The sequence below is a fragment of the Takifugu rubripes genome, chromosome 12, assembly GCF_901000725.2.
Source record: "Takifugu rubripes chromosome 12, fTakRub1.2, whole genome shotgun sequence".
In the NCBI taxonomy this organism is placed as follows: Eukaryota; Metazoa; Chordata; class Actinopteri; order Tetraodontiformes; family Tetraodontidae; genus Takifugu; species Takifugu rubripes.
In genome coordinates, this window is record NC_042296.1 from 721624 (window position 1) to 739270 (window position 17647).

At 38.0% G+C, this 17647-nt stretch overlaps 1 protein-coding gene across 6 annotated transcripts in view; it reads right to left on the bottom strand.

The window, feature by feature from the left end:
• The window catches only part of macf1a (microtubule actin crosslinking factor 1a), a 138896-nt gene that overhangs the window by 106514 nt on the left and 14735 nt on the right, over positions 1 to 17647 (bottom strand). Inside the window, exon 1 of one of the 6 annotated variants that reach the window (XM_029844749.1) lies at positions 540 to 1042. The exons of the other annotated variants lie outside the window; for them this stretch is intronic. Within the exon in view, the coding sequence (XP_029700609.1) occupies positions 540 to 612 (73 nt within the window). The 5' untranslated portion in view covers positions 613 to 1042. Of the gene's footprint in view, positions 1 to 539; positions 1043 to 17647 lie in introns of those variants that run through there. 6 annotated transcript variants of the gene reach the window in all.

Consider the following 17647-nt stretch of genomic DNA (forward strand, 5'->3'; position numbering starts at 1 on the left):
GGTAACATAAAGGTGGGTCATTTTCTATTGACCTACATTTTAACTACATACAGCAGCGATGAGGGAAACAGGACAGGATATTTCACAGAATGGCTTTTTACCCTTTTCATTTGCAAGCATGGGTCATTAAGAACTAAACGAGTTATTCATTAGAAAATTAGCTTTGATCATGAACTGGCAATCAACTTTTTTATGCCTTATCAACTTTCATACGCCTTTTGCACGCCTTTCTACGCCTGAGGCGCTGTTTAAAGAAACATGTAGTAACACAGGTATCTCGAGGGAGCAGGTATGACACCTGCTGAAGGCCCAGCCCATTCTGTGGTTTGTGCTGTTTCGCTGTATCGATAAGCAAACCACATGAGCAGCATTTCACTTTTCTTCCACCGCACCTCAATCCATTCAGGAGAAAACACACGTGATAACAGCCTTATAATAGTGCTGTGGTGGCCTCAGTGGAACACAACACAAACTACAACACCACCCATTTTATATAATTATTTCAGGATTGATAACTGCTCATAAATGTGCCCACTAACCTCTTTTCTCCTCCAAGTCCTGGAGGAACTGCCGGTAAGCAGCCATGTGGCTCATCCCTCCTTCTCTCCACATCAGGAGAGAGGAAGAGGAAAGGCAGACAGATGAGAAAATCAATTGTTTAAAGGAGGATGAGAAATACTGTCAACGGGGAAGCAAAAGGTGATCTTGAAAGCATGACAAAGTGAATTAAAGTGCAATAATATATAAAGTGGTTAGAAAAAGGTGAGTAAAAACAAGAGAAAATGAAAGAAGGAGCCAAAAAGTCTGACGGCAGCAGTTGATCTGTGAGGCCTGGTCAATCTTGGCTGTGAGGGATGTTTTATCCCTGATCACGGAGATAATCCTGCATCTCTTACTCCATTCTTCTACTGCCAGTCTTCTCGCTGAGTGTATATCTGCGGTTACGGTAGCTCTAAGTGTGGCAGTGTGTTAGCAGCTTTAAGCCGGATAGAGGAACTGGACTTTGGCCACGAGGTGGGTGATGTCACTCCCAGAGCTGTGTTTCGCTGGTAACCAAAGCGATCATGTCTGGTGTGTTTGAGTGTGTGTGACGAGAAAACGAGCAGAGGCGTGTTCTTATTAATCAGCTGCACTTTTTTTAAGCACTGTGGTATGTTTACTGGAGTTCTTACAATCCATGAATGTTTGACTGCCACATTTTTCAGTTAACTTCATATTGCTCTCCCTCTCTCTTTCTCATGTGTGTGTCACTATCAGCTGACAGTTGGGTCAATATAATGTTGCAAATTAACAGTGTAGTTAGGTGGAAGTTCAAAAAAGTTAAAAACACAACTAGTACAAATTTCCTTTGCCAGTCAGAGGGGACGGGGATTACGTTTTAGGTTGTTTTGATTTTATTGCCTTTTTGCTTTAAAAAGCCCACAAAAAAATCTTTATTTCATTGCTCAGTGCATGACAGCCAACATATGTGACTCAATCAAAATGACAGCTTGAGAAGGATCTACTAGTAGCGAGCACATTGATCAACATGAAAACAGCATTGTAAATACCATGCAATTTTCATAAGACATTACGACCAGACTAAAATTAACAGCAGCACGCCGCACTAGAAACAGTATCTCAAGACTCGCGAGCAACAAATACTAATGAGTTTAACCTTCAAGGTTCTGACCAAAACTAAAATTGTATTTACTGGCAAAATTCTGTGTTGATCCAATCACCCAACTTTCCACTGGTACTAATGCCGCATACTGTACATCACCATTACCGACACTTATTGGCAACATTACCTCCAAGTTTTTATTCTCATTTATTAACTTTTTGAGGTGTATTCTGATTAAACCCCAGTCATGGACTTTGGTGAGCTCATGACTGTAAAAATGAGTGTGAACACCATGGTGAGACTGCTAGAGCTGTCTGAAGCTATCACAATGATTGTGTCAGCTTATGAGTCTAGCATGGGATTTAAAAAGATCTCACAAGCTTTCCAAATCTGCCATTTAACTGTCCAAGTAACAGTCTATTTAGAGGATGATTAACACAACCACCAACGTGCCCAGGTTTGGCCCTGGGAGCACGTTCACCTCGAGAGCTGCCCGTTGTTTTAGGACCTGCATTGGCCCTGGCAACCGGTGATGTGGAAGTCCACATCTCTGCAATCAGACAAAGGCTTTACATGCAAGAAACCCTTTAACCATGTCCCAGCTGAAAGAATTCTGCATTGCAGAGTGGGGCAAACTTTCCTCAAACCAATGACAGAGACTTGAAGATGGCAACAAGAAGCTTTTCAACCAAATTACTTTGAAGATGGGTGTGCATATGTAAACATATATTGTAGAAGGATAAAAACACCCAAAGCATCCATTTACACAAAATGTGCAAACACAATTAAAAGTTTAATCATTTCCCAAGATCATTGAGAAATGATTGGTTGTCATTGTTTAACTGCAGACCAAGATGCAGGAGAAACCACAAAGATTCTTGGCTATTTAAAAGATGACATTTCATGGTTTCCTTTGCTCAGTTTCAGGCAGTTATACAACTTTTATTTGCTAATTATGTCCAGATAAATGACACACAAGTGGATAGGTATTTTACAGTAAACTGTATTTCTTCATCTCGCTACAAAATCAAATAAAGCTTATGTTTAACAATTACTTATAATAGCTCCAAAAAATAAAGCAACTAAATGCTAATTTTAGAAAATCCTCCCAGAGATTTTGACATCCATCAATTCACACTTGAAGTCTTTCTCTAAACTTAGTTTTACAAGATCCAAAATCACACCTTAAAAAGAAGTGATGGTCAGAGTTAAAATACTCAAACAGTCAGACTAATCTACAACTTCTTCTAGTTTAGCTATCCTGAATGCCACAAAACTTTCCTTTTCACACGGCTATGTCAAAAACAGGTCCTTTCTTCAAAGAAAACCCCGGACACAAACATACACAAAGACAGAGACACAGACACACACAGACAGTCTACACACCAAACACAAAAGATGACGAGGAACTGGTAACCATAGCAATGCACCCCACTACTTTGCCTTTAGTACCAAAAACCTAAAGGTTTACAGCAAAGAGGCATGACCCAGCGACCTTAAAGGTGTTATCAGTTAAATTTACGGTTTGAGAAAACACTTCATTACACAAAGTAGTGACAAAACTGAAATAAATGTATTTACCTTTGATGACCAATTCAATTTGTCTACGGGGATGAATAAAGTACATCTTAATCTTAATCTTAATGTGGTCAGTCAATTGACGCCACAGCAACACCAGCGACATTGAGGGAAAAGAGACAATCAGTAAAACTAGAGACAAAACGAGATAAAGGTGACAACTTATAGTCCATGCTCCTTCTATCATTATGACCTCATTCAACGCAAGACATTTCATTTAAAACAAACTGATGCATTTCTCTCTCTCTCACTTACATGTGTACACACACACACACACACACACACACACACACCCACACACACACATCCTTGTGAGGACTTTCATAATCATAATACTGTACGTTACCCAGGTCCTTAATCTAAGTGAACCAGCCCAACTAATCCCTAACCTTAACTGCTACCTAAACCCAGTTCTAACTTTAAAACCATGTCTTAACCCTTAAACAGTCCTCTTAAATTGTGGAAACCAGCCACAATGTCGTTAATCCAAATAAGTGTCCTCACTTTGCTAGAAGAATCTGGTTCTTGTACTCAGTATGTGGCAAGTACAAGAACACACACACTTCTATCATTCTACGAAACTTTCAGAGACACAACCCATATTTCATATGACATTATTCAAGTATTGGAATTAAACATTTAACTGAGGGCAAGGAAGATTTTCACTATTTTTTGTGTTTGTGTTACATAGTTTTGAACGTTTGTTTGTTCATTGCAATCGTTATTATAGTCTCTTGAATAATGGCTGCAATTACCAGTATAAACTTCAGTCATCGTTAGCATAACCCCACAAGCCTCCTGGTGTACATAGTTTGAAGGTCCTGACTTGGAATGAACAACAGTTGTCTGAGAAACTCAGGACACGGCAGAAACATTTGTTAAGCACTTCTCCACAAACACACAGAAACACACAGTCAATAATGTCTAGATTTAGTAGCTGGCCTACATCCTTTATGGAGCATTTGACTAACACCCTAAGGCTAACAAAATGAAGCTTTCCTTATGGCAAGTTTTAATAAAGCATGGACTGTTGTTTACATAAGATGCCATTACTGTGGAAGTATTTCAACAAGGTCCTAATCAGGTCCAAATCAATCTACTCTAGAGCCTCGTATGTATGAGGATCATTAATCACCTCTGAAATGAAGATACAGTACAGAAGATACACATAAGTGGATAAAGATAAAGTTCCATATGTGTCTATTAAGCCTGGTAACAGACAGATTCACAGACAGAGCAATACTGCTTCTGGGAATTTCCAAACAGCGTGTGAATTCACAGATTCATATTTATCAGAGAAGTTGGGCTTCAAAGAGAGACAGTCAGCGCTAAAAATCTGTTCTGAGGACCATTCATGTTTACGTGAGATGCCATCCTTGAGAACATCTAAATAACTTTACAAATTCTGCATTAAAATATTATTTCATGGACTAGACTAGAAATAAATATGATAAGAATGACAGGGTATTTGATGGTAGTTATTCATTTTGCAAAACAAAATGAAGAAGACAGAATTTACACAATCATTTCCAACAATTCATCAAGTCCTAAAAAAACTTAATTACTTTATATGGCCAAAGCCTCAGTATCAACTCCAAAATGAAACTGAGTATAGATAATAAAGCATGCAAGTGTTTTACATCCTATTTGGTTATTCATCAGTTCTATGTAGGGGGAAAATATAGAAGCAAATTTGGATATTAACAAATTAGAAACACAATTTTCTTTCAAATCAACATAGGCTAAAACACCATACTCCAACACACATTCAGCCTTCCAGTAATCAGACGGAAATTTATTATTTCAAGTACAATTTAAAACCATGCCCAAATATGCCTTTGAATATGTCTATATTGAGTTTGCATTGACCTTTAAGTGAACTAGAATGGTGGCAACATCTCCTTAAAACGACCTTGGAAGTGCCGTGATATAAAAAAGAGTCAGTGCACTGCAGCAAGTTCAGGGCTAAGGAAACTTCTGACCCTGAACTCCACATGTGCTGCCTTCTCATGTCTTTGAATCTATATAGATTCATCCCCTTAAATGTACAGTTTATGATGGGTTTTGTTTTGGGGTTGTTTTTTAACCCTTTATCAGCATGTCACCACACCCGCAACAACGGCCAGTCAAAAGGCACATCATTCAAATAGTGATATGCCTGCACGCCCTCAGCACACCCTGAAACATGAACAGCTGTGGAGTGCACAGAGGAGAGGGGGGCATGCCAATTTTACTTCAATATTTCAAGTTCTCTAAATGATGAGAACGATGTAGTAAAAGTACATTTAGTTCAGGTCCATCATGTAATGCATTTGGAGATCCCAGTAAAATATATAATGGAACAGGAATAAGAGTAAAGGGAGTGCTGGCATAAATAAAATAGTGAGTTTGTCCAAAGAGACAGGTGGGGAACAAGAGCCTGCGACAACTGGTAGACCAATGACACACATATCGTATTCCCCTCACACCCTCTTCATCCATCGCTCATCATGTCTTACTCCTTTACAGAATCAGACTGCAGACCTTCACTGGATTTTCCAGGATGACGTGGGGGTTCATCAGTTGTTCTGCTGGCTGGTAGCCAGATATGACAATAATGTCTGACCACACACTCATCCTAAACCAGTCACCTGTTTCAAGATCTGTAAAAGTCATCATTACTTCCTGGATAAGAACACTTGGAAGTCTTTTATTTTCACTTAATCTGGCTTGAGAACAACTTTTCCTGTGCGTCATTACAATATTTGTTTTACGTTAGTCTTATTTGTAATGAACTATTTTGATCACATGCTGCTCTCAAAATTAATTATGCTTGAATATATATTTTGATACAAAACCCATTCTATATCCATGTAGCATAATCACTATAGAGCAGAGCAACTAAGAACTGTGTGTTTCAGCATTTAGCCACAAAATTATGTGAGTTTTTGCTCATGGAGAAAAGATTAGTGCATCTGCCTAACACCATGAACGCTAACTTCAAACAGTGAATCAGCCACTTTCTGAGATACTCTCAAAGTTAGCATATCAAGATGATTGTGTCCAACCATTGCATCAGCATGGCTTTGAGACAACCTCTGCCATGTCTTGAGGGTGGTTTTCTGTTTCAGACATAACAATGACTGAAGGACAAATAAGGCTGCAATACTGATGTTCCAAAAATAGACTTTTGTCATATTTGTGGGTAACTTCCTGAGCCCTCCCTGGCCTGTAACTTCCTTCGCAGATCTTCTCGGCCTTAGTCGCGTATATTTTCTATACATCTCAGGTTAAAAAGACTGAAATATTAACCCTGTCCAGACTGCAATCTTTTACAGGACTTCTATAAGAAGGCCTTGTGTGATATCTTTTTAGTCTCAAAACATCTCCCTGTATCCCCGCAAATACCTTTTTACTGGCTCAAATCCCCAAAAATGCTTTATTGAAGAAAGAGGCAGTGTAAAACTAAAAGAATTGTGGAATTCCATACTAACGGTATATATGTATATATAATGGTAATGGTATATATAAAGGGAAAAAAAGATTTTATATCATAGTTGTATAAATTAATTAGTTTGTTAAGAATTTGGTGTTACTAGAGGCTCTCATGTTTATGGCGTTTTCAATTTTAAACTATGATCAAGTCCTAATGACTACTGGGAGCCTCACATTACACAATAAAATGCTTTTTTATTTTATTGTTGCTCCACTGGCAAGAGAGAAAAAGAGGGCACATGCAAAGAAAATTCTGCATCAGACAGCTAATTTCACAAGTCAAGAAACCATGTCACACTCAAGATATGTGGAGCGGTAAAAGGACAAGAAAGAGTGGGCTGAAGAGGAAAAGACTGTGATAAAACCAAACAGAGCATATACACCAGTCTCGTCCCCTCAGCAGGCAAGGATAGGGTTTTCATTCATTCGCCTTGGACAAACTCTCTCATCCCTTCCTCTTGGTCTCCCTTCCCCTTCCTTTCTCTCTCCCTATTGCTATGCTTCTCATTCCCCTATTAATGTGAAAGAAAAGAGGGAAATTGCCTGGTGCAGGACTGTGATCATGCTCTGTGCACATCCACCCACCCACCCACCTGACACAGCTCAAAGAAATTACAGTCATGAAGAGTGGTGACCTCATGACTTTTCTTTTGAATCCCTGTGGGGGGAAATCACCGAAGTAATACGTTTTTTACAGGCATGTTTTCATAATTTAAAAAAACACAATACACTGAAGCCAATATGCTTTGTAGTCTTCATCACATACATACGGTACACATTTGCTGGTTCTGATAAAAAACAGATGGGTTTCATGGGATGGGTTTTCATAAAAGTTTTAGATATGATGTCTCTTCAATGATTAGTTGTTCTTAAGCAGCACTAGAGTCAGCCATGTTGGCAGAGATTAAAGTAGATCACCTCTTTATGTCCATTAATATCAAATCCTGTTTAGCTATTAAACATTTCTCAGTGCACTCCAACCTTAAATCTCTGCAAGTCTTCAAAAATGTCTGACCGGACACACACACACACACACACACACACACACACACACACTTTAGTAGTATGTATGCTGCTTCAATTCAGCATACATACATACATACAATTCAGAATACATACATACAATTCAGAATACATACAATTCAGTTTCAATTCAATTCAATTCACTGCTTCAAACCTCTGCTGGCCTGAAGCTTTGATCATGCAGATGACACATATGTAGCATGGTTGTCTGCTCCTGACTTTCCAGAGTGTTTCCACACAAATTCATCTCATTAACCTCAACACACACTCATGCAGACACATACACACACAGATTAAAGGTCTGACACATGCTGTGAAGTCTTATGTTTGAGGGAACATTTTCTGTGAAAAGCAGACTGCTCTTTTACATCTGATTAATAACTAATTATTAAAATCAAATCAAAGTTTATTTTACAAAAACCAAAAAGTACTTCACAAAAGACAGCTTGTGCAGATAGACAAACCATAAACAATGAATGTAACAGAAACAATAAAATAAATAAGATTAAAAGGTATATAACTAAAACACAATGAATAGATGCTCAGAACAATAAAAGGCAGAATGATAGTTAAAATAAATGCGTCTTCAGTTTTAAGTCTAATGTTGCATTAGATATTTACTTCATTAAAAATACACAACTAATGCACCATATTAGAAAAGTAACAATCTTAAAAAACACCTATTGGGTCAGTTGTGTCCAATCTGTTATAGCAGGTTTTACTCAGGCCTCTGTGGGTTTCTCTGGTCCTGAAGACTCAAGATTTGATTCTTTACACAACCAGAGTACAATGACGCCATCGTAGCAAAGGAAAACTACCTTTTAACAGGAGGAAACCTTGAGCAGCACTCCACCTGCTGTCTGACTTGATTGTTTTTCAAACTAGCACCTCTCTGATGTTACTGTATCAGACGTTGAAACATTCCAGAGATTATTTATCATCGTAACAGCTATAAATGATTAACGGCCAGTATCAATAGGCTGCCAATCGACTTTGATGGTAAAAAAATAACTGTTACCGCCTAATGAAAGTTTGCGTTTACAACTACTATGATTTTCTATAAAGCGTCTGTACTTGTTCTTTTTCTTAATCAGAGGTTTCCTGGTGGTGCCCTGCTATTGACAGCCTGCCTAGTCCATGTTTTACTACAGTAGACTCATGAACACCGATGTTAGCCAGCTCCGATGATACCTTCAAGTCTTTGGCTGTCACTCAGGGTTGTTTCTGTACCTCACTAGTGAGTCTATAGGTTGTGCTCCTGAAGTCATTTCGACTGGCCGTCCACCTCTTGAGAGAGCAGCCACGTTCCCAGAGTATCTCCATTTGAAAACTGTCTCCCTAAATGTAGACTGGCGAATTTCTAAAGCCTTTTAAGTCACTTTGTGACCCTTCCAGCATTATGCAAGTTGTTTTTTTTGATGGCTCATATTAGCATACTCTTCTTGAGCAGCGCAAACTCTGAAAAGAACAACATTAAAGTAGCTTGAGTCCACAACCCCGAGTTCATTTATTTAACAGGAATCCAGGTACACAAACACATGAATACATTATTTTAAAAGTAATTACTCCAAGGCTCTGGGACTTTTTCAACTTGCACTACAGGGGGCTTTAGGATTGTTCTACAAGCATAAAAGATTTGGAGTTTTTTGTTATTTTACATTATATATTTCCCAATTCCCTTGACATGGGTGATGATCAGACCATACTTTATGAGTGTTGATGTACAGGTAATCAATACTGCTGAAGAGTTACCAAAAATGATTTACTGTTTTACTTTACTTTTATTAAATAAAAAAGACTATTGCTAACATTCTACAAATTGGCACCCCTGGTTGAAAATAGAACAAAGCCAGGCACCTTTAACAGAAAGAGAAAACTAAAATAGATTACTACTAAATTACTACTACTATAGTCCTAAAGATGTCAAATTTAACACAACGCCTATAGAGATTAAAATCCAGAGTTGCAACACTGCAGGTAATTCAAAGCCCATCCATATGGGAAGACACCCACAAAATAAGGACAGCGTGATAGTTCAATTAAAGTCACTGCTACACACTACAACAACCACCTATGTTAAAGAAGCACTGTACATTTTGCAGCAAATAAAAACCATGTGAATAACAATGAGGAGAGATAATTACCCTGGAATGAAAAAGATATATAAAATATTTTAAAATATCACATCTATCCATTTGATTAAATATAGAATTATGAAGTGAGAACACAATTTGATCATAAACACAGGACCACAAAATGTTATTGATGCTATAAAGTTATGAACAGAAGTCCCATTCAGCTAAAAATGGAACCATTGCTTTCCAAGGAGAAAACCAATGTGGGTCAAACATGAGACAGAAAAAACAGATGTGTCTTTATGAATCCGTGTAAAGGAAGGAGGCAAAAAAGTAGCGAGCACGAAGCAGTCATACAATTCCAAACCACAAGGAAGAAATGTAACAATTAAATAAACTGGGGCATAGTAACAGTTAATTATATTTATTAATTAGAATTTTGAAATGTTACACAAGACCAAATTTCTAAGCAGAGTTAGCACACAATGACAAATGAATATGGGCACAGTGATTTTCATTAATTGATGGTGCAACATATGCAACATCTCTTTACTCTGATGGTCATAAATTCATGACCCAAAAAAAGCTGTCATTGAAAGAAGGTTCAGGGCACATTACACAAACAAGCCCTTAAATTTCCATTAAAAAAATATATGGGGTCATATCACAGTATGAGAAAATGTAACTTGATATCATAATTGGCCACTAGCAATTACAAACACAGTAAGTTATGTAGTGACTGTAAATACGTCAACCATGCCATATTATTTGTGCCATAACTATCCCATAATCCTGCCAACAACATACATCAATATTGCTCTGCACAGACAGGTTTGCATCCACATCACCCCAGAAGGCCGGCACTATGACAGAGTCAGAGTCAGAACGGAACAGAGCCGGGGCCACGCATTGATTTGAATGTGAATTAAAACTCTGCAGAACAATGAGCAGCTGCCTTTGGAAGATAATATCCAGGCAGCAGACAGACTCAGACTGTGTAATAATGTATGGGGTCTGGAAACTTTAAACCCAGATGACAAACAGAACCAGAGCTCTCAGGAGATCAGCTGTAGATGCAATTATTGAGGATTCAATGTTTTCTTCCCACATTCTGAAGCTACACAATGCATAATCCAATGCATACTGCATTATATGCAATGTAGATATTTTTGTATAATGCAACTTTTGCATCTTTTAGAATTTTGAACACACACACACACACACACACACACACACACACACACACACACACACACACACACACACACCGCTTCTTTAATAAGACTAAAGGAACTTAGTTCCAACTTTCCAAACATGCACAAAGACTCAACGGAGAAACAGTGGAATTTGCATGAAAGCACATTTATGCTAAATATAAACATTGCGTGAAATTGTGTGCTCATACCAAGTAGCCTTACAATCTCAAAAATGCACACACCAGCAGAAGTAGAAGCATTTATTTATAATGTCAGAACCCCCTGAACCTAGTCACCAACAGAGGGAAGTGTAAGTGAGAAGTGTATCTTCTCAGCCTTTGTTATATGACAGTAACATGGGAAAATTGAAATTTCTTTTGCTCATTTAATTCAATTCTGACCATCATTGAAAACCCCTCTGAATTTTATCAAGAAAATGTATGCATGAATAAAATCTATATTTAAATAGATAGAAAATGCACCAACATATTCAACATATCCAATTTTATTTTTGGAAAAGACTATTTGAATATTGGCTATAAAGCAAAGCTCACTACAAGCTATGTAAAATATTCCGATTTATTGCCACAATGTTAAGCAGTACAGAGGCAAGCAAATATTACCTATTTTATATAGCTAAAAGTTAATTTGTGATTAACTTGATTAATGATTGATTGATGATTCATTGGGAAAAAAAATCCTTTTACATTCCATTAACACCAAAATATTCCATTTTGCTGTGGTACTAAAATAGTTGAGAACCACAAGACATTTATATCAACTGGCTCAACAAATAGGAAATTACATAATAATGGAACATTTAATTTTAAAAATGACTTCACTGATTATTATTACAATGAAAGGCGATGATGTGGTCCATCCACAATGGAGGCACAAGTGACCTTCTCTATCTGTGTCTACCTCCTCCTCCTCTTTATATACCGGTACTCTAGACACTTCTCAGTCTCATTCATCCATCTATGCTGCAGAAATGTTGGATTAAACAGTGGAATGGCAGACTAGGTTTGAGGATTAACAAATGAGGGGTGACAGACGGGCAATCCCACTAACATGAAAAGGACCAGAACAACAACATACCATCCCCCACCCACCCCCACGTCTTTCATTATTCCTTTTTTCTCTGAATGCCTTATGTGTTTTCTTACGTGAGGCAGGTCAAAAATAGTAGACATTCGGACATACCACCATAATGACCACATTATCTTTGCATATAGAGTGTGGATTTATCACAAGGGATGTGAGCATCGCTAAACAATAAAGTCCTTGATTGGTTGCAGAATCATGATGCTGAATAAAAGGAAACAGGCCTATAGTGTGCATGAGACATAAGAGCATGGAGGGAAAGGAATGCAAGAATGAAAACATTTGAAAATAGGAATGAAAAATATCAAATATCAATACGAAAAAAATCTAGCACCCTTCAGTTTGGTTCTAGGAAAAATATGCACAAGTGAAGAAATGGAATGAAGGAAAAGGGAGAGCCAAAGACAGTGTGTCAGAGGAATGGTATGATGAGGGTTTCCTCAAGAACAGATTAATCAAAAATAACAAGTCTTTTCAAAATACAAATACTGGCCTTCTTCAGACAGTACATTTGCATGCACAGCCTAAACCAATTAGAATTGGACCTCAAGGGCATCTCCTCAGAATTCCTTCCTTATCCCAGTTTACATGCAACAGAGAAAACAGAATAACTGTTGGGAACATGTCCTCCTCGGCACTAGGTGGCACTGTGCATTTTGAGCAGGTTAACACAGCCCACTTTCTGGATGACCTTATGTCACTTAATAAACAACTGGAGCCAAGTGACCAGCATTTTTAACAAGGGGAAAATGGATATTCATACATCTTTTTTAGCGAGTATTTCATGAAGGTTTTAATGACTTTACTTTTCTTCTGCTACTGGCTTTCTTGACTGTTTCTGTTCAACGCGCTAGTGTGGGGATGTAAAGCATGTGCACATGCATTGTCTATGCTGATTAAAGTGTTTACATGCCAGAGCACATCATTTCTGACCGCATTATCTGTGCGTTTTAGTTGGATACAGAGAGCAACGATATCAGTTGGACACATTTATATGCACTTAAAGATGGGTTGAGGCACTAATTCCTCTTTTCAAGCATCATGTAAACTTAATAAGTGAAAACCTGAGCAACAAACTGAGAAACGTTTGGAGAGGTGGGAGGAGGACATTAATGCTGACGCATGAAATGACAAGAGACTTAGGTGGAACTGTTGGATTTTAAAAGCCTACAGCAAAAAGAAAAGACATTTAAAAATACTGCAACCTGATCTGCACCCTGCTCATTACTATTGGGGAGAGAACAACTGTGCTGTCAATGGCTGCGCTGCTTCAAGCTTGAACTGTGAAAACATCTTAAGACTGAGCGAATAAATTCAAATCATGTTAATAAGAAAGATCATCTTTATAAGAATCCCAAAATATAGTCAACGGTCACACTTAGGTCACGATGTCATGACTACTGTACATTAGAGGGCCACAGACAACTCTCCTGTGTGATGGTATAGAGTATAAGTGGAAGGTGGTGGATGAGTCCTTTGGGACTAGAGGGGTGCTGGTTCTTTGCCACAGTATTTACGTATTAAAGTGGATGAATGGGATTGAGGCTCAGTCTCTGCTGGGGGGCTGCCTGTGTGACATCTTGTCAAATCTGATCAGATTACCCTCACACCATTATTGGAATGACAAATCAACACTCATACTTATGCAGAAAGGTGCAAAAAATGCTATGAGTTCTTTATGTAAATGTAAATATACATACATGTAGGCATTCAGGTTCTGTGTTTGTAATAGGCAGTGGAAAGTTATAACTAGTTGTCCACATAAAGTGAAGAATATTGTGAAAAAATACTGTCAAGCAAAGAAACTTTATCTTAACTTGGTATACAACTGTTTGATTAGTGATCATTGTAGTTGCACACAAATGAAAAATAAATGTATTGGCTACTAATTAGACTTGTTATAAAGCTTCCATTTGTACTGTACCTGCGGTTCTGTGACCTAGAGTCCTACAGCGAGTGTGCAGTCAGCTGAAAGTCACAGGCTGAAGGAATTGGAGCAGATTAAAAGTCACCCTTCCTCTCCCACAGTCACAAGCATGAGCTGCACACTCAGAGCCACTCAGCACTTGCTTTCATCTAACAAGATTTTGGAGTACGAACACACGGACACATACTGTAGCTGGTTGGCCCCATTATAGTTCTCACAGACGTTGGGGCCTTGACAGGCTGATATTCTTACATTGAAACACATTAAATAGAATAAATGAGATCCAAAGATTTAATTAGATGGGGAAGAAATTTGACATTTAATTTGATTTTATATAGAAAATAAGCTCTTCTATCTATCTTCTCCTTGGGCAAATATTAAGCAGCTGTGCAGTCACAGTGCCTTCATTGACTTTGCATAAAAAGAAAGATAACATTCGTGCTGGACAGGACTTTGCTTTAGCCTTGACATCGTTTTCTTTTGATCTCCAAACTGCCCAGACATTTTCCCTCTACTGTTAAAGGTGGCATATTATGAAAAATGTTTTTTTTTTTTCCAGTGCTTTATTGCATATACTTGCATATCCGGAGTGCCTGTAAGTGTCAGTTTTGGCAATTTATTTGTCTCAAAAGAAACTGTTAAAACTTCCTACATAATCCCGTCATGCATTGGGTGTCTCCTCCCATCCAACCATAGCTGTCATCAAGTCTTACCCCTTGTAGAAAAGAAGCCTAATATGCCCCCACCCCCCTTCAAAACAATGAGTGAATAAGATGAAAATGCATCTTTTAAAAATAGTTTAGATAGACTCCAAGCATTAGTGTGGCGACATATGGGTCATGGAGGTCACCTTTTGTTTCCTTGTGGAAGCTGGATATTGATTTAAGATACAGCACATCCCCAAAGATTCCTCTCACACACATAGCTTATTCATATCCCATGAACTATCATGAATGCATTAACAGAGCCATTGTGCTGTCAATCTGTGTTACCATTACAATATAACTTATCCATCCTGCAAATGATAATCCTTACCTTTGCCAAATAAATGCAAATCTAAAAGAACATACGCCAATAAAGCTAAAGAGCGCTGAGTTGATGGGTGGCATTATTACCATACAGAGGCATTTTGACTTACATTTAATACCATCCAACACAAGCTAAAAATGTTTTTCTAAACGTGGATTAAGAACATAGAATCCACTGTTATAGGAAGCCTTGAATGCAGGCCTTGTGTGAGGCTAACAGAAGCACTGTTTGCACAGAGACAAAATATGCAGCAACACACATTTAGCTAGTGAAGCAAATATTTCACACTCAGTGGTTCCAGGCTGCATGACCATTCAAATCCCTTTTTACAACTCTCACTCTCTCTCCCTCTGCTTCACACACTGAATCTTATTGATTATTATATTAAAAATCAGCTGAGTGTCGGTTATGTAAGAACCTGAGGACTGAGGAAGAGAATGCTACAGGCTACAAAGGGAAAGATGAAGATGGGCGTACAGTTGGCAAATTAGCCAGAAAGATTTTTCACAGTATATTTCATACATTTGATACTGTACATACAGAGCTGATAGATATTTTTCTCTTTAATGCAAATAGCTGGATGCATGTTAGAGCTGGGGCTAGACAGCATGCTAGTTATTTCAAATACTAGCACATGCATTTGTCACTAATCTGTAAAATTTCTTTTTTCATGATGACAATTTTGAATTGCTTGATATTTTATTATCTTATAATGATGTAAGCCTTGCATATGGAGAGCCATAGAGAATAACTATAACTATTACTTTGACAGAAAAGTTAGAAGCATCCCTAACTAAAACAAGTGGGTAAAGCAATTCAATAAATAATGAATTAACACACTTGCATGATTTCCTTGACATAGTTCATCATCTTTTCCTGACAGGATGCTTTACATGCCTGGGTGCCTATATTAGACTTGGCTATTAGAATTGGCTTTGGGCTCATTTACTTTCTACCTCCTACCTCCTACCTCTCCAACAGGTTTTATTACTTCTAATGATGACTGTTCTCAGTACAGCTCAATTATCTTCTGGTGTGCCACACTTAAATGGACCATGGATTTAATTGTTCTCATATTTTAAAACCCTGCTGAAGCATTTCCAAAGTGTAGGACTAATAAAAGTCTGTCAACAGAGCCTCAAGCTCTGAGAGCAGGTCCTTTTCCCGAGGAAGACACTAACATCCACTAGCAGCTTTGGCCTCCTACAATAAAAAGTGCATTTTGATGCTTAGTCAGCCTTTAGTTTTCCCTTGCAGAGCTCAAAGCTCTGACAGCATTTGATTTTCCTGCCAACAGTCAGGTGCTGGAGAAGTATGTGACCAAACAGGAAGTGACTTGTAGAAAGATGGGAAACGGGGGGGGGGGGGGGGGGGGGGGGGGGGGGGGGGCATGGAAAAGGCAAGAGAGAGAGAAGACGCAAGAATGTGGGGAAAAACACAGGCAAACAACAAAAATAAACACTGAAAAACTCCGTATTTGTAAGTGAAAGTAAATCAGGTATAAAAGTTTCATTTCAATGTGTTGTATCAAACAAGCTTTGAAAACCTTTGTTGTATTCAAAGAAATTAAGAGATTATTGACAAGATTTCCATCAAGAAGCAGCAAAAACTGCTGTAAATGAAACAAAATGTTGAATGTCATCCAAAAAACGTGGAGCGGGCAAGACTGATATGGAGGAAATGAAGGAGGAAGGAGAAGGAGGTTGGGTCCTAGTAGAGAGAGATCTACCCTGAGAGAATAGCAAGAGCATGAAAGTTGAAAAAACTAGGCCATGTGGAAGAAACTAGCTGTAAAGATTCAGATCAGGGACAGGCTGAATGCCTGTAAGTCTGTCCTCCTCTTATTTTAACTTCTTTCTCTTTAATATTTGCATTCTTTTTCTCACCACTCATTGTTGCACAAGTCACCACATTTACCTCAATTTCCTCGAGACAATTTGTCACTAACGTGGCTGTAAATATGTATGGCATCATTCAAAATTCCAGTAAAATAGGTTTGGGGGTTTTTTTTTGTGCTTTTTAAATCTAGTTTAAAGAAGCAATACGGATGTGAATAAAGTAGTTAAACAATAGCACACAGGTGAAGAGAGACAAAAATCTGAGGAGACAGGAAGAACTGGCACGTGCTGTGGGACCATCGAAAATTTCAAGCCGGCAGTCAGCAGGAACTCCTTACTGATGTCCAGTTCACTTCCTGTCATGAGCAGATTTTAAACTTGTCAGAATTTAATAACTGATATATTGTAGCTGGTATGTTTTCCACCCAAATGCTCTTAAAATACAAATGGGTGAATATCTGGCTTAACATCCTAGTATTAAAAGTTATATTGAGTACCGTATTATATGGAAATGATAAATGTATGGATATACCCTCCAGAATGTTCAAAGGTTTAAATTCAAATGAACTTTTTTCCTCCATAAAACAGCATTTTAAATTACTTTACTTTCTTCTACTTTCTGTTTTTTTCCAGTGTTTACTGGCTTCAGGAAGTGAAGGTCAAGATCAAACAGTACCCAATGAAAAACTGAGAAAAGGAAATAGTGCAGCCTTCAGTTCATCTTTGGCATAGCACCAATAAATGATAACTACAGTTGTCTACGATCTACTGACAACCTGTGCTACCTGCCTTGTTATTGA